General features: G+C 39.5%; 1 protein-coding gene across 1 annotated transcript in view; it reads right to left on the bottom strand.

The window, feature by feature from the left end:
- LOC126095017 (myotubularin-related protein 6) overlaps nucleotides 1-26,557 on the bottom strand; it is a 411,731-nt gene that overhangs the window by 37,284 nt on the left and 347,890 nt on the right. Inside the window, exons 9-10 of the mRNA XM_049909676.1 lie at nucleotides 11,715-11,965; nucleotides 1,850-2,105 (exon numbers count right to left, since the gene is read on the bottom strand). Of these exons, the coding sequence (XP_049765633.1) occupies nucleotides 1,850-2,105; nucleotides 11,715-11,965 (507 nt within the window). The remainder of the gene's footprint in view (nucleotides 1-1,849; nucleotides 2,106-11,714; nucleotides 11,966-26,557) is intronic.

Here is a 26,557-nt window from a genome sequence, read left to right as displayed (position 1 = left end):
CAATGTTGACTGGAATACCCTCTTTCAAATTCTGAAGGTGGCAGGGGTAAAATACAGGGAGCGAAAGGTTATTTACAATTTGTACAGTAACCAGATGGCAGTTATAAGAGTCGAGGGACACGAAAGGGAAGCAGTGGTTGGGAAGGGAGTGAGACAGAGTTGTAGCCTCTCCCCGATGTTATTCAATCTGTATATTGGCCAAGCAGTAAAGGAAACAAAAGAAAAATTTGGAGTAGGAATTAAAATCCATGGAGAAGAAATAAAAAACTTTGAGGTTCACCGATGACATTGTAATTCTGTCAGAGAAAGCAAAGGACCTGGAAGAGCAGTTGAACAGAATGGTCAGTGTCTTGAAAGGAGGACATAAGACGAACAACAACAAAAGCAAAACGAGAATAATGGAATATAGTCTAATTAAATCAGGTGATGCTGAGGGAATTAGATTAGGAAATGAGACACTTACAGTAGTACATGAGTTTTGCTATTTGGGGAGCAAAATAACTGATGATGGACGAAGTAGAGAGGATATAAAAGGTAGGCCAGCAATGGCAAGAAAAGTGTTTTTGAAGAAGAGAAATTTTTTCAACATCGAGTGTAGATTTAATTGTCATGAAATCTTTGCTGAAAGTATGTGTGTGGAGTGTTTCCATATATGGAAGTGAAACATGGATGATGACTAGTTGAGACAAGAAGAGAATTGAAGCTTTAGAAATGTGATGCTACAGAAAAATGGTGAAGATTAGATGGGTAGATAACTTAACTAATGAGGAGGTATTGAATAGAATTGTGGAGAAGAGAAATTTGTGGAAGAACTTGACTAGGAGATGGGATCGTTTGGTAGGACATGTTCTGAGGCATCAAGGGATCACCAATTTAGTATTGGAAGGCAGTGTGGAGGGTAGAAATCATAGAGGGAGACCGAGAGATGAATACACTAAGCAGATTCAGAAAGATGTAGGGTGCAACAGTTACTTGGAGATGACGCAGCTAGTGCAGGATACAGTAGCATGGGGAGCTGCATCAAACCAGTCTCTGGACTGAAGACCACAACAACAACGAGCATTCACCTTAACCACTTTGGCAATCTGTGCACGACTCATGGCCAGACCCAAATACCCACATGTTATCATTCCTGCAGCACAATCTGTACCAGCACACACGTTAACATAATTCCTGTACAGGGAAAGACATTTCAAATGAAATGTCGCAGTCTGGTATCGGTGGATAAATATGATACTGCAGTACCTGTGTTATTCAGAATAACAATTCAATGTACCTTCAGAGATGCAAGCATGTGCTGTAGAAACCCGGTGCGTCACCAGTGTTTGATGCATAGTTCTTGTACCGTGCATATTGTTTGTCATATGTAACCCCTAGTAGTCGTGGTGGTGGTGGTGGTGGTGGTGGTGGTGGTGGCAACAATGTTAGTGGAAGTTTATGTAACAAACTGAAGTAATAACAGAGACAAAATATGTGACTTTTGTTTCAACACCAAAGGGAGGAAATTAAGTTCTCCAATATATATTTACTACAGTAACATGTGAAAGTAGAGCTTGTGACACCACATGACACTTCAACATTTCATGCTTTTACAAAGGGCACCAAGGTTTCTTGGTCTTTCAAGCATCAGATCCTGTGTTTCATCTGTATAGCATTAAGAAGATACAGTTTTGCACTCTACCTCCAATTTGTTTTTAACTGTAGTTTTTCACTATATACCTGCCCCCATCCCTCTCTGTAACAGAACATTAAGTAGCTCCCTCCGACTTCTGTGCTGAGAGAGGCTCTTTGCAACAAACATTTTAGGATGGTATTACATTATACAGGATTTAGTTTTCAAACTAAGTACCTTGTTAAGCTGTTTTATGTGATCCTCAAGAGAAGCACTATGATCACAAGTGGCCAATAACAAATCACCCAATGGTTCACGTGGGTGGACACCACTTTCAAAGCGACAGTACATTCCTCTCCAAAACCGTATATTTTGTGGTGCCAAATTTGGAGAAAGCATATCAGATGTCCCTTCTGAACAGTAGAGTGGATTAATGTACTCGTTCATATGATTTGCCATATAGCCCCAAAGAGAATATGTTCTCTCACTCAGCCTGAAAAATGAAAAGGTTATAAGCAAACGAGAAGAAGTGCATACAAGAAGAAGTACATACAGGTCCAATTTTAGTACAATTAATAATACAAAATTTCAGTAGAGTTTAGGGGAAGTGACAATTTTCATAATTGTTTGAAAATAAATACAATAAATGATGACAAATGGAAAGTTATTAAACTGGCAGCGAAATAATGCTTTAGGTCAAGAGGGCAATTTTTTAATTAGTGACTTTTAGGTCAACACAACTCATTCAGCACTTTTTCAGTCAGCAGATTCCATCCCTGCAGCACCTTTAAGGAAAGTCTGCAAAGTAACCATTTATAACTTGCATAATCATGACACCAGACTCTACCAGTTTCCAGCAACAAACTTCCTTTAGTGAAGCAATTGGTGGAAGTCAGAGGCTACCAAAACTCGTGAATACAATAGATGTTTCAACATCACATAGTGCAAATCCACCAATTTTCCACTACCACTATCAATCACGATGAGAAAGAGGGTTTTTTTTTCGTTTCCTTCCCAGTGCATGTTTTTATTCACTTATTTTCATCCAGCTGATGCATAAGATTACATAGTACTCACCAGTTATTACTATTTCTGTCTGCAAGTTAACAGTTATAAAAATTTTCCTTTTGTACCACAGAGCTCACTGGCTTCATCTCTGAACATAATACAGACTTATGATTTCTCAGGTTTTCTCAGAGTGATTAATTAACAGAGTGCTTTCGAGTGTTCAGCAGAGTTGAATTGTTATGCTTTCCTAGCATACAATTACTCTGAAATGTTTTTGGGTGTTCAGCTGGGTGTCATAGTGCAAATTGTGTGATATTTCAGCAAATTCCGTGATATTTCAGCAAATTGATTTGTTTCCATCTTCAGTTTGCCAAAATATCACACCATATGGATGACACCACCTGGCTGAAAACTCAGGAAAAATAATCAGGAGTTGTTGATTCCATTTTTCTGCACCATATTTCACAGAGCAACCTTTCTTCAGCTGCTGTTGAGTTGGGTCATTGTGCATATTCACTGCCTAAACTTCAACCTGCTAGAATTATTGAGTTACATGTTACTATTTATCACCAAGGTCAAGTCTGTTTTTTCCAGATCTGATGGATGAGATGGCTGGGGATATCTCGATAACTTGAGTGTGGGTCCCAAGCCATGCTTAAATTTAGAACTCTTGTTCAGTCTATTAAACATTTTTTGACATCTTTACTGTGATAGACTCCTTAATTACACTGGTGCAGAAATTTTCTGTTTGCACCATGATATTGATCTCATCGTATTTCATTTCATGACTGTACTTCAGGCAGTGCAATCAACAGTTTGCTTGAACACTCTAAAGTACATCACTGATCCAAACACTGCTAGAAAAATTAATTTTTGCATTTACTTTTAGTGGACATTCAACAAACAGTAATCCCAGAGTTAATTTCTCATGTAAAACACACTATACTTTTTCTCCTGTTATGCATATTGTGTTGGCTGTTTCATATATGGAATGTCTCAAAACGTATGCTACAACTTCCGTGCATTACAGCATCCCAACTAATTACGATATTTACACCATCTTTGGATTATGTGACAGAGAAGCAAAGTTTTGTATGCGTGTGATGCAAATTCTTGTGAGTGAAGCATACTGACAGTAATTCGAGAAACAGCTCAGTGTGTGGCATGGTTTATTCAGACCAAATCAGAGATGGAGGTTCAAAGGAACTTGCAAACATGGTTGTCTGACCGTACACTGGTGGACTTCTTCCCATGAGGTGTGCCAAAGATAGGGACCACCAAATGCCTGTCAACTACACTGTTGCTGCCATTGCCACAGCTGATGTGGATTTGTAGCACCGATCATGCATAGAGCTTCAATAGAGACTGGACGTTGCATGTGTCACTAAAGGTGCAGATGTGGGAACTGACTGAATGGTATAAAAACTTTATGAGATAGTGTATCAAGTATGCCCAAACATGATATGAATATCTTCATCAGTTTGGATGCTATAACACATTAAAGCTGTGCTGTACCTTCTATGACAGCCTGTACTTTTAATCACTCATCCTCAAAACAGAGCCAAATCTGCTGCAGTATGAAAGATTTATTCTGGACATGAATAATGTTAAAATGTGGACAAACTACATAATGGAATAATCTACCATAGGCAGTCATAGACATAGAATGTTGATCCATCAGTAATAAATATTTTGTTTTCTTAGATAATGTGTAGATTCAGATGTAAGTGCTCATAGGCTAAAATGAAATAGGCAAAAGACTGATTGAAACAGACACAAGAGAAAAGGAAGGAATCAAGGAGAGAGATGTGGATGCTAAGACAACTCAACCGAAATGGGTTATAAGGTGATAATGTAGTTTGGAAGTATCATTTTCTCAGGTTTTAGTTGATAATCTACAACAAAGGTAAAACTTTGTTTGACAAAACATTTGCATGTTGTCCAATCAAGTGAACATTACTGCAGCTACTAAAGTACACACACACACACACACACACTAATTCCAATTGTAGATGCCTGTAGACACAAACAAATATGCTTGATGAACCCATGCAATCTACTAATTAAATGGCAGCAATGTCTCCCTCCCCCCTCTCTCTCTCTCTCTCCTCCCTTACTCTAGACAAGAGGATTAAAAACAGTAGTATAGATATTGGATGATTCTCTGGTACTATAGCAAGATTTGTTTTAAACATGAAAAGTCATCACACCAATCTGCTCACATTCTGATGAGGTGGTAGTACACTGCTACAAAGCACTACAGAAAACAGTAAGTGACAACAAATCCCACCACAAGATGATATTAGTGGACTGGACTTTAATGTTAAAGTACAACAAAACTAAAGAATGATTCTTCAGTGGGTAACTCTAGATGCAATACCAAAAATGACAGGTCATACATTAGCACAATAAATTTACTGCCTTTTATCAAAAAATAAATTTGTACAATGTGAGACACCATTTCAAATTGCACATTGATCATACATTCTTGACAGCAAGAGTAAAAATTGTTACGAAGATAGAAAGACGGTTGATTGATATGGGGGGAGGGGACCAAACAGCAAGGCCATTGGTTTCATCAGATTAGGGAAGGATGTGGAAGGAAGATGGCCATACCCTTTCAAAGGAATCATCACAGCATTTTCCTGAAGTGATTTAGGGAAATCACGGAAAACCTAAATGAGGATAGTCGGATGCGGGTTTGAACCACCATCCTCCCAAATACAAGACCAGTGTGCTAGCCACTGCACCACCTCACTCGGAACGAAGATGGAAAGAAATAATCATCATATAGGAAATCATAAATGAAATGATGAAAATGCATTTAAAAATAGCGTGTCACACTTTAGGTATGCATCACAGAAAATGAAGCTGCTACAGAGGAAAACAGATGGGGGGAGTTATTTAACAAATATATTATTCAGGCAAACAGCACAATATGTTACAAATACAAAGAGAGCAAAAAGAAAACAACATCTGAAAAAGATACAAAATGATTATTAAAAGATAAAAACAATTGTCAGAACATTATAAACTATGCCAAAATGGAAAAAGAAGTACTGATAAAAGTCTTTGAAAGGATAAGATATATTACAATGCACATTTGGTAAGAGAACAATTAGAAACAATAAAAGTAAAAAGAAAACAATGAAGACACTTATGTCCAATGGAAACCACTTTTCATCAGTTAAGATGAGTCAAGGCACAGTAATTAACAACAGAGAGTAAATTGTACACACATTCCAAGAGTTCACCATGTAAGCTATTTTCAGTACACCAGAGTCCTTTATTATCCTGTTCTTCCCACTGTGCCTTCAATTTCTATGTTGACAGATTCCAACTTAAGACACATGCTAGAGACACATGGTGTAATAAACATCTACAAAATATGTTACTCAACTTTTCCAGACTGTTACAATGAACAGTCATCAGCTCTTAGTCTGTGCTCTTATAAAAGAAAGTCTATTAAAATCACAGAAAAGTAAGCTCATTTAAACTGGGTCAGTGCGAGCTATCACCTCAGCAGGCAAAAGATGCAAACATGATTTTGATGGAGGGGCGATGGACATGTACCCGAACAGATGGATGGTAAATGGGTAAAAGAAGTTCTTTGCTGAACATGAAGATGACAAGCTAATAGAAGACAATATCAGAAAACATACATGAGCAACATGGGTATGTTTTGCAGAAGATCACGATGCATGGAAAAACATGTAGGAGGTCTTTACCCAGCTCTGGAAGTCAAACGGCTGATGATGATATAAACATAGCTCAAAATTATCTTCTGAATATTTTACAAAATCCTTCATCAGGAGCAAGAAAAGGCAGAAAGAAAAAAGGACGCAAATTGCAAGAGTTGAAAAGAAGATTCATAGCTAACAAACTGAGTTACAACAGAAATTTAATTTCTAATGCAATACTCACAATTAGCTGTCAATAACAATACATCAATATGAGTAAAACTAAAGAATGATGGTGGATAAAAAATTTGGAATAATAAAAATCACAAAATATATGAGAGTATAACGACGAAAAGGTAGCACTGAACACCTAACACAAGCCAACTTGAACACAGAGGACATTACAGTCCAGTCCACTGATATCATCTTGTGGTGGGATTTGTTATCACTTGTTAGTTTCTGTAACACTCCGTACAGATTTACCACCAGAACGTGGGTGCGTTGGAATGATTTCTGTGGAATATATATGTCGTTCATGTTTAAAACAAATCTTCTACTCTACCAGACAATCTTCCAGTATCTTTAATATTGATTTTAATCCTCTTGTCTACAGTAGAGGGAGAGGCAGAAGGAGAAGGATAATGCCTTAAATTTGTTTTAAAATTTGAAAAGATTTCTTGTTTTGTATTGCAAGCAGATCAAATTTGTTTTTTCCAGAATAACATAGCATTTCTGAATCTGATTTGAGGATAAAAATGCTTCAGACAGCAATTTTGTATCTTTCATGGTACTGTTGACTCCAGTAATACCTCTGTCCATAAAGATATTTTCACTCCACAGAGGAAAGACAAAGATCCCGAGTACAGCACTTGCCCATGAAAGGCAAAGGTCCCGAGTTTGAGTCTTGGTCCGGCACACAGTTTTAACCAGCCAGGAACTTTCATACCTCTGTCCACGTTTATTCCCATAAAAATAATTCCTCAAATTTAGTAGCTGCTACCCCTGCATATCAGAAAGTCTTTCCATATCATCTAGCCAATTGTGGTAAGCACACCTACAACGATCAGCAATCCTCATCTCAATATGCTGGAAGTTTTGCTGTGGCCTTTATGTAGACTACAAACTGTGTATGGAGTAAAGTTTAAAAAGTCACAGCTGCAAAATACTAATGCGAATTCTTTACAGACGAATGGAAAAACTGGTAGAAGCCGACCTCGTGGAAGATCAGTTTGGATTCCGTAGAAATCTTGGAAGACATGAGGCAATCAATACTGACCTTACGACTTATTTTAGAAGAAAGATTAAGGAAAAGCAAACCTACATTTCTAGCATTTGTAGACTTAGAGAAAGCTTTTGACAATGTTGACTGGAACTATCTCTTTCAAATTCTAAAGGTGGTAGGGGTAAAATACAGGGAGCAAAAGGGTATTTACAATTTGTACAAAAAACAGGTGGCAGTTATAAGAGTCAAGGGCATGAAAGGGAAGCAGTGGTTGGGAAGAGAGTGAGACAGGGTTGTAGCCTCTCCCCTATGTTATTCCATCTGTATATTGAGCAAGCAGTAAAGGAAACAAAAGAAAATTTTGGAGTAGGTATTAAAATCCATGGAGAAGAAATAAAAACTTTGAGGTTCTCCGATGACATTGTAATTCTGTCAGAGACAGCAAAGGACTTGGAAGAGCAGTTGAACGGAATGGACAGTGTCTTGAAAGGAGGATATAAGATGAACATCAACAAAAGCAAAACGAGGGTAATGGAATGTAATCAAATTAAGATGGGTGATGGGGAGGAAATTAGATTAGGAAATGAGACACTTAAAGCAGTAAAGGAGTTTTGCTACATGGGGAGCAAAATAACTGATGATGGTCGAAGTAGAGAGGATATAAAATGTGGACTGGCAATGGCAAGGAAAGCGTTTTTGAAGAAGAGAAATTTTTTAACATCGAATAGATTTAAGTGTCAGGAAATCATTTCTGAAAGTATTTGTGTGGAGTGTAGCCATGTATGAAAGGGAAATATGGATGATAAATAGTTTGGACAAGAAGAGAATAGAAGCTTTTGAAATGTGGTGCTACAGAAGAATGCTGAAGATTAGATGGATAGATCACATGACTAATGAGGAGGTATTGAATAGAATTGGGGAGAAGAGGAGTTTGTGGCACAACTTGACAAGAAGAAGGGACTGGTTGGTAGGACATGTTCTGAGGCATCAAGGGATCACAAATTTAGCATTGGAGGGCAGCATGGTAGGTAAAAATCATAGAGGGAGACCAAGAGATGAATACACTAAGCAGATACAGAAGGATGTAGGTTGCAGTAAGTACTGGGAGATGAAGAAGCTTGCACAGGATAGAGTAGCATGGAGAGCTGCATCAAACCAGTCTCAGGACTGAAGACCACAACAACAATAATACCATCCAAATGCCATACCACCCACGTATGAACAGCTGATCCATACCCTCCTCCATGCTTTCATCCACTAATTGAATTGCAGATGAGTCTTTCCAAATCCTCCATAGTCCTCCCAAACGTTCTGGGTCACAACATGTCAAATCAGTTCTGTTGCCTTAAAAGCACACAGAAAATTCAGATTTACAGTGAACACATCTAGCTTCCACAAAACTGATCACCACCTCCCATACCAAAATAATACCTAATAAAAGAAAAATTTGATAGACTGACTTATGACGTGGTTTCCTGGAGATGATCACATATAACATTTTGTTCACAATAACCTTAGATTTTCAGGCAAATGATGATGCTAAAAGAGCATAACGTTTCACTAGACCGCATTTCAGGAACATTACAAAAAACTGTTTCCATGAACATAATTTACTATCAAATATGAACTGGAATTTAAATCTATTGGCTACAGTAGTACACAGAAATTGGTGTGACCTTGACGGAATGTTAGGGATGATGTCTGGAGTAGCTACTGTGACCCAACCACTTGGGTCAGGTCACCATGTGCAAGCAAGAGTTACACAAGTCTATTGCACAGTCGATAATCATCATTGGTCCATCATATTTTGGGCTTGCAGCTGGATCACGTTGTCATCTTGGCACGATATTTCAGCTAAAAAAAAAGCAGCCATCTTCAGGTGAGTACGAGACTGAAGATTACTGGTGCGCGTCATTCTATATATACCGAAAATTGGCGCGGCGGCGTGTGCGCAGTGGAGAAGGCTAATACCGCGCCCCCTATCTAATTTGGCGTGCTCTGCAGCAGAAGCGGGCCGCGCATGCGTAGTGGTGTACAAGGACATCCAGAAACGGCAGACATCTATCTTTTTCGACCTCCATGGTAAACTGAATATTCTTTTGAATGGAATTCAGATATTTTAAGAATCCTGCCAGTTTTTCTTCTCCATGGGGCCAAACTACGTGGAGCGTGAGCGCCACACACGTCTACTACAGCCCAACAAATCAGCCATAGCAGAACACTGTATTTCGACAGGACACTCCATGGATTATTGTGGAACAAAAATTTTAGCGACAACTAGATCTTTTTGGGAATCCATTATCAAGGAGTCCGTGGAGATACAATTGGCAGATCTTATTAATCGAGACGGCGGCTTTCAGATGGATAAAGCATGGGATCCTGTAATTTCTTTAATCGCTTCACAGAGACATTGGCCTGTATCTAGTGCGACGGCTGATGAAAATTGATTTTATACTTTCGACTACCGCGCCTTAGCTGCGCGAGGGCGCTTTACGACAGATAGCGCAAATGTAGGTACACCACTACGCATGCGCGGCCCGCTTCTGCTGCAGAGCGTGCCAAATTAGATAGGGGGCGCGGTATTAGCCTTCTCCACTGCGCACACGCCGCCGCGCCAATTTTCGGTATATATAGAACAACGCGCAGCAGTAATCTTCAGTCTCGTACTCACCTGAAGATGGCTGCATGTTTGTTAGCTGAAATATTGTGCCAAGATGACAACGTGATCCAGCTGCAAGCCCGAAATATGATGGACCAATCAATACGCCGGGAAAACTTCAAGATAATCATCATATTTCTCGAAAAAGAAGGCACCAAACCTGTGGAAATTTTGAGGAGGCTCTGTGTAAAACTCAGGGAAGAAACCCTTGGTTCTGGCAAAGGCCACATACCACAACAAACAACGATGGCAACCAATCTGAAATTTGGACCTTCTGTGCAGTAATTCAGGGCTTCATTCTGCTGCTTTAAAGAAGGAAATTCATTGGACAACTCTGGAGTATCCTTCTTACAGTTCAGATTTGTGTGTATTATCCTGTGACTACCACATATGTTTGGACCGTTGAAAGAAGAAATTTGAGAATACCAGTTTTATGACAATGTAGTGGTAGAGGAGCTTGCGTGCATGTGGTTGCACATGTATCCCTCTTCTTTCTTCAAGCACTGAATCAAAAAGTTGCCAATTCTATGGGAAAAGGTGTGGCAAGTCAGGAGAAGATTTAGAAAAACAAGATGGGTGTATTTTTGTTATGGCTGATTCAATAAAGTTACCAAAAAACAATTCCAGTTCATATTTGATTTACCCTCATACATAAATTATGTCAGTTAAATTGTAGTCATAAACTGCATTTGAAACCTTCCAAACATGGACAAATATGCCATCCACTCTTCCATTTTCTAACGTGCACGCTAAATCTATTCAAAGGGCTAAATAATAGTTATAATGATGTATAATACTTGCTTTAGGACTCTGCTGCAAATTCATCTAAAAAATGTGTGCCTATAATTGTTCTTAGAATTGACTAGCAGCCCTTCTTGAAAATGAGATTGACCTGGGTTCTACTTGTATCACATGGGGTGCAACATTTCTCAAGCAACTAGTGGTAAACAGCTAAATAATACCTAACAGGCCTTACCAAATGAACTTAACAGAGCCAAACAAAGGAAAGAATTACTTCTGCTTACCAAGTAGAGGTAAACTCATAAATAAAGGAAAGTTGACAAATATTATAGCACTCTAAAACGGACACCCAGGGTTTAACATCCAATCAATATAGAGGTCAACAGAAGGGAAACCAGCAATGGCTTTGATGATGAAACTATCCAAGTCTAGTAAGACAGAAAAACTGGTTGGAGAGAATGGGATGCTTCAATAAGGAAGTGGGAAATCTCCCCAAGACTCTGAACAAACATGAAAACAGTAGAATAGGTTGACTGCCTGATGTAAGAACAATTTTTTATATCTTACACTTCATACCAGCTTCATTCTGGAAATCTATCCTTTATATACAATTAAGTCAAATGTATTAAATATGTTACACATGGTTCAAATTTTACTAAATGTAAATGATCATACTTTAAAATTTCATTCTTTCTAATAACAAAATTCCTTCATTCCATATTACCGGAACAAAAATTAACTATGCTTATTAACCAATGCTTTATTGAAGTGTATGAATATTCATCAACTGACCTCAGATCCAACCTGTCCTTTTCACAATTCCCAATAAATGTTCCAAACTGACATGAGTGGACATGATCATGTAATGTTAGCAGAAACCTTTCATTGAATTGAAATGTAGTCGGAAACTGCTGAGTGAGCTGCCACACACAGTCAATCAACTGCGTGAAAACGGGTGACACCTCTTTCACTTCTCCTGCAATATGTGCACATCTCTCAGTGAATTTATGACCAAATGCTAGCCAGTCTTTTTCAATCAGTGCCTGAAATGGGAAGCAAAACAATATTATATTTAGTATTTTAAGAAGTCTATATTTACAGGAACACTGGTAATGGCACATGATTTTTGAATGAGATATCACCTTTTTTTTTATGAATAATCTCTTACACAATGCGGATATTGAATGGGGGGGGGGGGGGGGCAGTAACAACAGTATACTAAGTTCTGTGCAGCAACTGTATTTTATTACTTTACTGATCTTTTATCACTTTTGTACATAGATACAAACTGATATGGGACAAGTCAGTATTATGAGGAGATGAGACAATGTGAATTAATGTAATGGTTATAAAACTGTATATCTATCACAAATATACAGGAATTTGCTTACAAAAATGTGCAAACGCATGCACGCGCGTACACACACACACACACACACACACACACACACACACACACACACACACAAAAACCTCTTTTGCACAAAAGACACAATTGTGTGCTTATGAATTTATAACAATTAATCTAGTTAATAAAATATTTACGGTTTTTGCTGTATCTCTGTGATCATAGTTTAAAAGTACGGCTTTTTTTATAATAGATACAAACTTGAAAATTATAAGATATTTACAATTTATATGACTCACGATAAAAGTGTGTGGTCTAATTCTACTTCTTTGTGTTAACAAATATTTATTTATACTGTAAGATCATTTACTAATGAGATAGTTGTCAACAGATCTTTGACTTTTGCAGTCTGTTTACTGTTTCACACTTAACACAAATTTTCCATTATCACTGCTTATTACAATAATAATGTAGGCCTCAGGTTTTAACCTTATAGATTCTGAGGTACACCATAACAATACTTTTGCAGTAGCTAGATTTGAATAGCTATTTTAAATGCAGAAATATGTTTGATCATTTTGCTGTAACAAGGTAGGTAGTTGTACAGCTTGTTTCCTGCTTTGAGGGGTCCATTTTGTTTCAGTTTTTCATCTGAATATTGGACCTATATACCCTGGTTTCTTCTCGTTTTAAGTGAGTGCACACACTGGTTGCTAACTACAAGCTGGTTATTACCACCTATGATTTTCTCAATGATGAGTATTACTTGCAAACTGGATGAACAAGACAATTGAAGGACTCAATTGTTTTTTAATAAAAGCTGCACGAGCTTCTGGGAGCTGCCCTTTTCATGACTCATACAACTCTCTTTTTTACTGTGAAATAACTTTTGTTAGCATTCTAATTTCCCCAGAATATTATGCTGTATCGCAGTAGAGATTCTGCTTTGGCAAAGTATACATTTTTTATTGGTACAACAGCACTGATACTGTTAGTACATGGATAGAAGTTGGAACTAGAATAGAAAGATATAAATTTTTTAGTGTACCAGTAGACAAAGGAGGAAGGGGGGAGGATATAATGATAATGATAATGATGATGATGATGATGATGATATTTCATATTATCTGTCAGTTCTAAAACTTACGATAAAAATGAGAGATCTGACAGAATAAGAAACTACACAATAGAAAAATCAGCCAGGTGATCACTAGACTAAAACATTGCTGAGCAACCCACTTTGCAACATACTAAAAGCTCCACCCTAAAAGCTTGGGCTCATTCCAAAGGATCAACAAATCTTTAAGAGGTTTATCACATTCTCCACATCCCAATGAAGTTGGCTTCTGCTCTCCAACCAAAATATAAAATACACTCAGTTGAAATGTGACATCAGTCATTTTTTATGCCATGAGCAACATGGAAGGAAAAGGGAAAGGAGAAGGGGAGGGGGGGGGGGGGGGAGAAGGAGAAGAACAGTTCCTCCTGTGCAGTATGAAGCCATGTGTAAAAGGACAGTGCCTATAATTAGGAGATGGGTCAAGTTAACTTTGCTCCATCAGAACAAGGTACACCTAAGTCAGATAGATCACTTCACCAACCACAGCTTCTTATCCTGTGTCAGCTACACCTCCTCTCACATTTGTATCACTCTCTGATTCAGCAAGATGGTAAGATGTAAGGGAGTGTTTACCACTAACTTCACTTGCTAGTTAAACAGATTGCTGATTTTCTCCAATACCTGCTCGTTCTGGTACCAATAGAGACAGACATGTTTCGCCAGCTATTGAAGCAGGAGTAATGTGTTCTCTACTGCATACATCTGTTTTAGCACTTGTTGAACACTAAATGAATGTGAGCAGATGAGAAACTTTTTACTTTGGTGGGTATCTCATCAGCTCCAAGCTCCAGCGTCATCAGGATCACATGATATTCTCTGCAATATACTTTAAATTTGTTCATAAGATAAATGATGAAGACATGGTCAGGGAAAGTAATTGAATAGCCACGGAAGACACCTTGCTTAAACAGTTTTTGTATCTAAAATATGATGAAATAAACAGTGCAAAGTTCCATTAAAAGTCCAGGTTCTGTTTTATTTGTAAAGTATAAAATAATTCTGGTGCCTTAAGGATCCAAGATGGTCATCTACTCCAACTTTTGTATAAATGATAGACTGATTTGGGGAGGGGAGGGAGGGGGGCGGGGGGGGGGGGGGGGGGGGCAAGAAATCACAACAGCAAGGAGGAGTTAGGTGACAAACAAATGTTGATAGGCATGTTTTCAACATCAGAAAGATTATTTCTATTCCAATTTCAACCAGTCACATAAGAACCATTACTGTATATGTGAATGAGGAAGCAGATCAGGTTTGCTTTAAATACACGCTATAACAGTCATTAGCATTACTTACCTTCGAGGTTAGATGTGCTGAGTTGATGGTGGTCAAGAATTTCTTTAAGGCAACAAAGTTACCACTATCAACACCCCACTGAGTTTGAATGAGATTGTATAATATGGCTGTGAGGAGCTGGATGTTCCTTCTATGATACTGCAGAAAGACTTGGTGAGAATGGACCCACTGTATATGATTCCAGGCACTGGTGGTGGGAATGTACCCACTGTAGGCCTATATGATTCCAGGCACTGGTGATCACGAGAACTACTGGGAGGGAAGACCATCCTGTTTGGCTTATGGCTTTGGCGCATCATACCGCATCTGCAGCAGCAATCTGAGGAGCACTTTGCACCACAGTGACACAACAAACTGTTCCAAATCGGTTACTCCAAGGATTCTCTGAGCCGGATGCCCTGTAGCGTGCATTCAACCCACCCCTAAACCACTGCCATTTGCAATTTCAGTGGTGTCAAGCGAGAACTTGCTGGAGGGCAGGGTGGAGGTCTGCTGTGTTTTCTGATGAAAGCTAGTTCTGCCTCAGTGCCAGTGATGGCTGTGTGTTTGTTAAAAGTAGGTCAGTTGAGGGCCTGCAACCAACCTGTCTAAGTACCAGACACACTGGACCTACACCTGGAGCTATGATCTGGGATACGACTCTTGTGACAGCAGGAGCACTCTTGCGGTTGTTCCATGGGCCCTGACCGCAAACTCGTACATCAATCTGGTGATTCACAACCTGCTGAGCTGCCATTCATGAATAGCATTCCAGGGGCATTATACAACAGGGTAACACTTCTCCACATACCAAAGTTGTAACCCAACATGCTCTAAAATGTGTTGTGTTCAATCATCAGATTTGTCTTCAACTGGGCACATATGGGACATCATTGAATGACAACTCTATTGGTCATCCACAACCAGCATTAATCGTTCCTCCACTGACCAACCAAGTGCAACAGGCATGGAATTCTAACCCACAAACTAACATCCAACAACTGTAAAACACAATGCATGCACATTTGCATGTTTGCATTCAACATTCTGGCTATTACACCCATTATTAATGTACCAGCATTTCACATTTGCAATGGCTTATCTCACGCTTGCATAAAACTATGATCTTGCAATGTTAATCTCTTAAATGTGTTACCTAGAAAAATGTGTTACAAAAATTACATTACTCTACATTAATTAATTTGTTGTGCTATATTTTTTTCCATCAGCATATGACTGATATTATATACCTAAAAGGAAAAGCCTTGTGTATCTCAAAAGGCATTGCTGCTTGTCAATAATTATTAAAAAGTTATTTCCTTGGTTTCCGATTAATGGTATGGAATAATGGGGCCTGCTGAATGGGTAGAATTTTATGTACCTGTCATATGTTATGCTGTGAAGAGTTATCACCTGCTTTGTGAAGGCTCACCAGCTTCAGCCAACAGGCCAGGAATACGGCTGGTCTTAAACCTGCATCAGTGGCCAGCTCAATTCCTTCATATAACATCTTAAAATAGGATTTTCTTGCAACACACAGACCATGCATCCTGAATAAAGCCAATATTGCAGAGAGAATCTTTACAAACTGTGCAGACAGGTTTTACTGCTTCTTATCCATATTTTGAAATATCCAATGCTTTTAGGGATAGAACTTTTAAGTCCCCAATATAGGATGACTAGATAGCCCTAAAATAAAATGTGGACGCAGAAATTTTGCATTTCTAAAAAATTTGAAACTATGTCTCTTTTCCACACTTCAGTAAAAAAATTGAACTTTTAAAAAGTAAAAAAGAACACTAACACAGCCCCATAATTGTTAGATTCAACTAATGGGTGGTGGTTGTGGGGCTGGAGAATAGATATGATATGAATATATTGTCTTCAAATATAGAATACTGCACAGGATCTTTCAGTACGAATGCAATACTGTTGACAGTGATAGTAAAGACAGTCATACTTCAAATACTGTCTAGAGGGGTAGTTACACACTTCTAGAGGTTGTAGAGGGCACTTAGTGGATTAAGTTTCACATAGGAATCAATGTCCAGGAATGTCATCCAACAATGCTACAGAGCATCAAAGTTATAGGTGGTGGCACCTGTAAAAGAATGTATATACAGGATGATTCCATGATGATGTTACAAACTTTCTAACATCATGGAGGAGGATAAATGAATCACTTTGAGGTAAGGGTCCCCAGTACCAGAAACAAAAGATTAGAACATGATAAGCAAAAACCGTTCTGATACCTCAGACAGATGAATAAGTACTGGTACTGTTGTCGCTAAGGGCAGTCGTGGTGGCCGAGCGGTTCTAGGCCCTTCAGTCCAGAACCAAGCGACTACTATGGTCGCAGGTTCGAATCCTGCCTCAGGCATGGATGTGTGTGATGTCCTTAGGTTAGTTAGGTTAAAGTAGTTCTAAATTCTAGGGGACTGATGACCTCCGATGTTAAGTCCCATAGAGCTCAGAGCCATTTGAACCATTTTTGTTGCCAAGATTGTAGGGTGGGCAACTTTCAGAGGTGATAATATGCAAAACAAGGAAAAATATCCAGTAAGCATGGGCTCTAAAATGCATATCTGAGGACCTATGAGCACTTACATGTTCACTGCTATGAAATGCATCTCATCTATTGCACAAATGTTCAGAGCTTGTAAGTTACACACTTTAGAGCCCATGTTCACTAGACATTTTCACTTGTTTTGGTAAATACTACCACCTCTGAAAGTTTCCTATCCTACAATCTTTGCAACAATAGTGCCAGTACACGTATGTCACTGTCAGAGGTATCAGAATGGTTTTTGCTTGTAATCTTCAACTCTTTTGTTTCTGGTACAGGGACTCTTACCAGAAAGTGATACATTTATCTTTCTCCTTGATTTTAGGAAGTTTGTAACAGCATCACACAATCAGCCTGCACGTTGCTGTTGTGGTCTTCAGTCCTGAGACTGGTTTGATGCAGCTCTCCATGCTACTCTATCCTGGCACAAGTAAAGCTGTGAGTACCGGGCGTGAGTCGTGCTTCGGTAGCTCAGATGGTAGAGCACTTGCCCGCGAAAGGCAAAGGTCCCGAGTTCCAGTCTCGGTCGGGCACACAGTTTTAATCTGCCAGGAAGTTTCATATCAGCGCACACTCCGCTGCAGAGTGAAAATCTCATTCTGGAAACATCCCCCAGGCTGTGGCTAAGCCATGTCTCCGCTATATCCTTCCTTTCAGGAGTGCTAGTTCTGCAAGGTTCGCAGGGGAGCTTCTGTAAAGTTTGGAATGTAGGAGACGAGATACTGGCAGAAGTAAAGCTGTGAGTACCGGGCGTGAGTCGTGCTTCGGTAGCTCAGATGGTAGAGCACTTGCCCCCCCCCGAGTTCGAGTCTCAGTCGGGCACACAGTTTTAATCTGCCAGGAAGTTTCATATCAGCGCACACTCCTTTGCAGAGTGAAAATCTCATTCTGGAGATCCCCATTCTGTGACACAATGTAACTGTAATGGTAATGCTTCACAGTGATAAATGAAGTACACTCAAGAGCTCATGGTTATGAGGGGCTGGAGGGACTGACTAGCTCTCAAAGCAGGAATCTTTGGTTGGCCAAACCTAAACTAAGCCATCAAAGACCCAAGACCAAAGAGGTACAGACACAGTGAGAATCACCTGTCCAGTAAATTGAAAGAACAACATTCTGGGTCATTTTACACACTAAGTACATTTTATACTTTTACAATGTTGGTGCAACTAACTACTGTAGAGCACTTGACTTTTATTAGCATTTTAATAAATTAATAAAGACCTTGACAACTGCAACAAACTTATGCTGTGATGCTGACGTCTTACGAAAATAAGCAACCAATCTCATCTCTGCCTCCAGCGCTCACAATTATTCTACCAACCTAGTTTACAAACAAATTTCCTAGCCCATTTCAGACAGATCTGGTATTGTTGATTTCTTACAATAAAAATAAACACAAGGAGAACAACTATAATTACCCAGTATTGTCTTGATCTAGACTTGATCAAACATTTTCTTTGCTAAGGCAACAAATTTCTGAAACCATGCATTGAAATAAGGTACATCCTCTCAATCTTCTTCTTACGCTAAGTACAAAGTCTCCCGTCACACCTCCCATCCCCTAATGTTAAAACTCTTATTGAGAGACTTTCCCCACAAATAATCCTCTCAATACTAATATTAGCTCACCGTAACTAGCGAAACATTTTCTATCAATGAAAACAAGTCACATCAAATACCAACTTATTTCTAACCATTTCCTGTCTATAATCTCAACATCACAACCATTAAATTGTCAAAAAGGATTAACAGACATAAACAAATAGTGTATATACACAACTCAAAGTACCCCATTACAGATCACATTCTGGAACAGGACAGTTGTGCTTAGGTGTCTGCTTTACTCCCATACACCATAGGGACATTCCCTCTAAATTCCGGTTCTTGTGTACAATATGATACAGCTTTTTGCCACCCACCAGGCCTCAACTTATGACTTTTTTTTCATCTTATATTGTTTCTTTTCTTTGTTCTTACTTTATGTTACAATTTTTCTCACTGTCTTGCCCAGTTTCCTCCTATTTTAGCTTGTTTGTAATGGATTTTAACTTATCTTCAATTTACTTGGTACCTCTCTGCTACTTCCAAACTAAGATTTTCATACCTTGTTCAGCACTAACAATCCATTTCTCCCTCTCATCTTGTGTGGTAAGTCTCTTTTCACTTTGAGATACATTTTTTTTTTTTGTGAAAGCTTCTCAGTTTTCCTTCCACCAAATCTTTCCTCTCTTCTGTCAGATGATGCAACCTTGGACAAAATACCTAATGATTTTACACTTTTGTACATGTGGCAATACAGACTTTTCCAGTGAGATTGATAACATTCACATTTCCCAGTTTTCATCTTAGTCAACAGAATCATTTCACACATAATATTTTGACAGCATCCCTGTATGTCCACAGATTAAAAAGTGTATATCTGAACTGCGTATCATTTGAATCCCAACAAAATAGTGAACTGGACTGGCTGTGCACCACTTGTTCATAACAATGATCATTTCTCGGCACTGAATAGTGTATTCTATTGCAAGTCCACTTCAGACAGTTGTACATATAGATAATTGCACTGCTGATGAATGATGTATCCCACACTTTTAGTTGAATTAATATCACTGTACCTGTTTATAGAACTTTCCGACATGCTGATCTCGATCATTTGAAAGACAATGTTGCCATCTCTATATTTCATTTCACATTTCCAAGAGGCAGTGCTCAGCTGATACAGAATTTGTTGGCTGCTTGAATCAGTAGAAAGACTGGTGTTTCACAATTCTTACATTTTGTCCAATGCACAACATACACTCCTGGAAATGGAAAAAAGAACACATTGACACCGGTGTGTCAGACCCACCATACTTACTCCGGACACTACGAAAGGGCTGTACAAGCAATGATCACACGCACGGCACAGCGGACACACCAGGAACCGCGGTGTTGGCCGTCGAATGGCGCTAGCTGCGCAGCATTTGTGCACCGCCGCCGTCAGTGTCAGCCAGTTTGCCGTGGCATACGGAGCTCCACCGCAGTCTTTAACACTGGTAGCATGCCGCGACAGCGTGGACGTGAACCGTATGTGCAGTTGACGGACTTTGAGCGAGGGCGTATAGTGGGCATGCGGGAGGCCGGGTGGACGTACCGCCGAATTGCTCAACACGTGGGGCGTGAGGTCTCCACAGTACATCAATGTTGTCGCCAGTGGTCGGCGGAAGGTGCACGTGCCAGTCGACCTGGGACCGGACCGCAGCGACGCACGGATGCACGCCAAGACCGTAGGATGCTACGCAGTGCCGTAGGGGACCGCACTGCCACTTCCCAGCAAATTAGGGACACTGTTGCTCCTGGGGTATCGGTGAGGACCATTCGCAACCGTCTCCATGAAGCTGGGCTACGGTCCCGCACACCGTTAGGCCGTCTTCCGCTCACGCCCCAACATCGTGCAGCCCGCCTCCAGTGGTGTCGCGACAGGCGTGAATGGAGGGACGAATGGAGACGTGTCGTCTTCAGCGATGAGAGTCGCTTCTGCCTTGGTGCCAATGATGGTCGTATGCGTGTTTGGCGCCGTGCAGGTGAGCGCCACAATCAGGACTGCATACGACCGAGGCACACAGGGCCAACACCCGGCATCATGGTGTGGGGAGCGATCTCCTACACTGGCCGTACACCACTGGTGATCGTCGAGGGGACACTGAATAGTGCACGGTACATCCAAACCGTCATCGAACCCATCGTTCTACCATTCCTAGACCGGCAAGGGAACTTGCTGTTCCAACAGGACAATGCACGTCCGCATGTATCCCGTGCCACCCAACGTGCTCTAGAAGTTGTAAGTCAACTACCCTGGCCAGCAAGATCTCTGGATCTGTCCCCCATTGAGCATGTTTGTGACTGGATGAAGCGTCGTCTCACGCGGTCTGCACGTCCAGCACGAACGCTGGTCCAACTGAGGCGCCAGGTGGAAATGGCATGGCAAGCCGTTCCACAGGACTACATCCAGCATCTCTACGATCGTCTCCATGGGAAAATAGCAGCCCGCATTGCTGCGAAAGGTGGATATACACTGTACTATAGTTCAATTCTTTTATCTTGGCGGCTCGCGCATGCCCGCCTAGACGCGGGAGATTGCTGCGTTGCCAGTTGCGCACGACGCACGCGCCAAGAGAAGCAGCGCCATAGTATAGCATAGTTCGCAAGCTTACGTTTAGGGGGGAGCGCGCAGTTCATGAAGTAAAGTCACCACGGCCGCATTAACCCTTTCGCTGCTACAAAGACGTGCTCCCTGCATTCCGCGCTGTGGGCGATTTTGTCACTGCACTGCTCGCCTGTGCAGACACATTGTGTTCCGACTGCTTTGACACTCTTTATCATTCGATTCCATAAAAACTATTTGGCTCAAAAATTAGATTTTTACCTATCTTCTTGACTGATACCGTCCCCCCATAAATGACTTAATTTTGTTTCGATGTTCAACGCAGTTATTATGCAGCATTAAATACAGTAAACCATTGCACGAAATTTTGAAGAGTTTGCAGAGGTTAAGTCCATAGAGTATACTTTCCAGATGGTCGATTTTAGTTGCCACAATGTTGAGAATGAAATGTGGACAAGATACCTATATATTTCATTTAATTTAAGTACCACATAAGTGTCGTATGTAATATTGAGAAATATTCCACCTTTCGCGACTGTAACGAAAGTTTTACTTACACTGGGCACGTTTGGCTTTATTTTAAAGCACTTCAATCAATCAAAAGGAAGTAGACAAAATACATTAAACAAAACTGTGGACTTACAAAAACATTAGGACTTGAATATACCGTCTGTCAGTGAAGTGCTCAGAGCTATGTCAAATATAATTTTGTGTGTGGCACACACAAACAGCATTTATTTGCTAAAACACTGATGAGCCAACACAAACGTTGAATATTGTGCTACCGCAGCACAAAACTACGAAAGGTGACTTGGCAATGGAGGACACAAAATACAGTCCTCTTATGATGCTTCAAAAGAGAGAAACGCGTCTGGTCTAAATAAGTCGCTTATTACAGTTGCAGAAGAGAGATATATTTCAATACCATTGGTAAAACTGCGACTGTGGAACAAAAACAAGAAATAGAACATGAATACCATTGTCTACGTGCCATAGCTTTCACCGATGGAAGTGCTTTAAAATAAAGCCAAACGCGCCCTGGGTAAATAAAACTTTTATTACAGTCGCGAAAGACGGAATATTTCTCAATATTACATACGACACCTATGTGGTACTTAAATTAAATGAGATATTGTTATACAGTAAATATTATATGAAATTTACGTATCTTGTCCACATTTCATTCTCAACATTGTGGCAACTAAAATCGACCATACGGAAAGTATACGCTATGGACTTTTACCTCTGCAAACTCTTCAAAATTTCGTGCAATGGTTTACTACATTTAATGCTGCACATCAAAACAAAATTAAGTCATTTATGGGGGGGAAGGTATCAGTCAAGAAGACGTGTAAAAATCAAATTTTTTGGCCAAATAGTTTTTGTGAAATCGAATGATAAGTGTGTCAAAGCAGTGGGAACACCATGTGTCTGCACAGGCGAGAAGTGCAGTGATGACAAAATCGCGCACAGCGCGGATGCTTGGAGCACGTGTCTGCAGCAGCGAAAAAGTTGATGAAGAGGCAAAGCACTAGAAATTTCATTAAAACGAATAAAATTCGTGAAGTAAGGCACTCCAATATTGTTTTAAAATAAAGAAAATATTAAGCACCACACAAGGTTTGAACTCATGACCTTTCGCTTGGCAGCCCAACACCTTAGCCGTTCCGCTACCGCAGCTCATTGTACAGTGTAACTCCATAAGGACTCTAACAATCACGCAACTACTTATAAACACTGTTGGTATGATTATGATTTACTCACGCTTCGTCGAAGTACAATAGGAAATAAACAATTACCGCTGTTCTTTATTGCGAAAAAGCAGTTAGTGAGATTGAAACAAACACCTTTCCTTGCTATCGCTTGAATTAGGAGTCTTATTGCTTGTTTGGTTTAATTAATTAATGGAATATGAAGCAGTTGGTATAAAGAATGCTTTTTCCAAACTTTCTATAAATGAAAATCTGCTATCAAGACATTGCTTTTGTTCTATTACTTTATTTATGACTGAACGTTTCTAAAACTGATGACACTCGTCCGTGCTCTGCACTGCAGCCGAGATCTGGCAACGTCGTTCTCTGTTCATTGGCTGACTGTGTTTTTTGACGTCAGATGCGCAGAACGAACCTAAACTCGGCCGCCAAGATATATGACGCGCACTATAGTGCCGACATTGTGCATGCTCTGTTGCCTGCGTCTACGTGCCTGTGGTTCTGTCAGTGTGATCATGTGATGTATCTGACCCCAGGAATGTGTCAATAAAGTTTCCCCTTCCTGGGACAATGAATTCACGGTGTTCTTATTTCAATTTCCAGGAGTGTATTATACTGAAGCTGGGCTAGCCTACATGCTGGTTTTAGGGACATCACTAGCAACTGAAAGGTATCAACTCGCTTTTTCTTCCTTGGGGTCAGTTTCCTCTTTAGGCACCGTCGACTTGTAAGACTAAGATTGTAATTCTTCCTGCCAGTTGGCCAATGCAACAGTAGTAATGTGACGCAAGGACTAAAATGGTAAAATGTGTGACCTGTTGAGTGACACTGCCTACAGAAAGTACTACTATCTTTTAATTAGCATTCACTAGCCACTGAGTCTGACACTCCTGAAGATTCTGTACATTTCACACCTTTTTTTCAGTGGTGGGAACATTGTCCCAGTATGTAATGCATAGGCATGTGAGTAGGCAGGAGTCCAGAGCTAGTAAGTGTTAATTGTATAAAAGAGATGGATTGGTGGCAGTAAAAGTTAAAGACGGTTTTGAGAGAAAGATTTCTAGTTACAAGTGAGTGGTTGTTTATTAATAATCGCATAATAAAAGTTAAGCAGAAGGAGAAAGTGTAAGCCTTTCTTAAGGAAGTAGAACTGAAGTTATTGATTAGAATATACATGAATTAATGGCCTATAGTAGACTGTAATGAAAGTTTAAATTGGTACAGATAAACAAGATCACATAAATGGTGGCTTCTCCAGAATGACAAATTATAAGAACATTCTTTATTGGGAACAAATAAACCATATTGAATACATTGTATTGTCATTTACAACAGATTCCAATGATGTGTAATTGCCAATTCATTGGCTACTAGTTACAGACACATGACAAACAACATGGTTTGTTTCTGGATCAGACATGACTTGTTGTAAGTTGTCTCCCTTAAAATTCCAATTACTGAAAACTAAATAAATAGTATTATATGTAAAATTTCAAAAAGGAGAGCTTACCAGTGGCGTGCCATGTCAAGGTGCAATTTTCAGACCTGACAATCATGGGAAGGAACTATAAAATTGACGTCTATGCAAGGCAACAATAGGGAACCTATCATAAGTATAAACTGCAACAGTTATTGGCATGTGCATAAGAAGTGATGTACCAGTGAAACAATGAACACCATCATCACACAGAAAAGAAGACAGATTACAGTGGCACAAGACATTGGCATCATGACACCTCAATGATGGCAGTGCAGCATGCTACCTTCTAAACCAGAAAAACTTGTATCATAAACGTCTTACTGGTGCAGTGAGTTCAATGAAGTACTTCTGCTGTAGGCATTGCTGGATTGTGAACAGAATTTGAAGCTATAAAAGATAGAAGCAGAAAGTAAGATGAAAGGAACCAATGCAGGAATCTCAGAAATTCCACATACAAGTGCAATAGTGTCTTATTTAACGGATGAGACAGTGGAAGTGAAAGTAGTAGTACACCAGTCTCATAAACCTGACAAGAAAACATACAAAGAGAACAGGAATGAATCCAGACAAGTACTGGAGCAGAAAGGAATTTAGATATGCAGACATTATCAGCTAGCTATGAGTGCACTAATGGGTACGATGTCCTCAAGTGGAAAGAGATGACAAAAAAGATAAAGTCAAACATGGCTGAAATGAAGATGATTCGATGTTTAATTTTTAACCTTTGAGCAGGTTTATCATGCAGTTAGCTTCATCAACTGAAGTTACACAGGGGAAAGAGTTAAGGTAAAATATAAAGGGGGAAAAAACAAACAAAATGAGATTAGTAAAGTTCCAACAAGCACAATTCCCCATTAAAATGAAAGAGCAAATAAAAAAAATTATGAAGAATGAACGAGCAAATAAAAAAATTATGAAGAATGAGCAACAAGTGATGAAGAAATGAGTAATGAGCACAAATGGAGATTTACACAACTCGAATCAGCTGTGACTAGTTGCACCAACACATATAGCCAACTTGGCACACATCTAGTCTCTCTAAGAAGTGAGACGAAAACCACTACAGAAAAAAATACTGAAATTAGTGAAAATAGTGAGGAGGAGATTGCAGAGGTCAAGACAGAGTTAGCAACACAAGTGAATATGATTGCTGACACTATAACCACTAACACTAACAACTTAGGTACCATTGTACAAAAAAGTTTTTATAGAGAAGTCACAAACATCAATACAGGAGTAAACCACCTAGAAGTAAGTGAGGCAGAATATGTGCAGGCCTTCAATAGGTGCTGTAGCAGATTCCAACCAGATGAAGAGTATTTCTAGTAGCATTTTTACATAGGTTTAAAAGAGTTGAGACAAATAATTGGACCAAAACAAAAGGATAGACATCACAATGAAGATGAAAGGAAGAATAGCCATAAATGTAAATCACCAAGATAGGCAGTCTTCTACAGAAGCTTGAAAATTAGTGCAAACTTCAATGCAAGATGCCTTTAATTGTTTGCACAATGAAACTCTGGCTTTAAATCTGGCAGAAAATCGAAAGAGATTTTTGTCAAATGTAAAATATACCAGAGGCAGGACACAATCTACAGAAAAATTTTTAACCTGTGACACTGTTGATTAGGCTGCTAGAAAATTTTTTTCACTTGATGTTCAGTATTTACATTTACTGATGTGTTTCAAGATTAACTCATTATCAGAACATCTGTCAACAGATTACATAAGTCATAAGCAACACACTAATGAACATTTTCTGAATCACGATTAACTACTTATTTTAAACCATACAGGGCAAACCTATAAACGTATCTACGAACAAATGTGGAACTCTTCAAACACAGTATAGTGTCACAGGTGAGCTAACTGCTCCAAAGCACAAATGAGTGTGAAGCAAATTACAAGCTGGCAAGTTCACAAATGAATTCCAGATAGCATAAGTACATGAGTGAAGTGGCACTATGAGGGACTAACGGCAGTATGA

Source organism: Schistocerca cancellata, chromosome 8 (genome assembly GCF_023864275.1).
Source record: "Schistocerca cancellata isolate TAMUIC-IGC-003103 chromosome 8, iqSchCanc2.1, whole genome shotgun sequence".
Classification (NCBI taxonomy): Eukaryota; Metazoa; Arthropoda; class Insecta; order Orthoptera; family Acrididae; genus Schistocerca; species Schistocerca cancellata.
The sequence above is the reverse complement of the archived record's forward strand: the minus strand, read 5'-3'. Positions and strand labels throughout refer to the sequence as shown.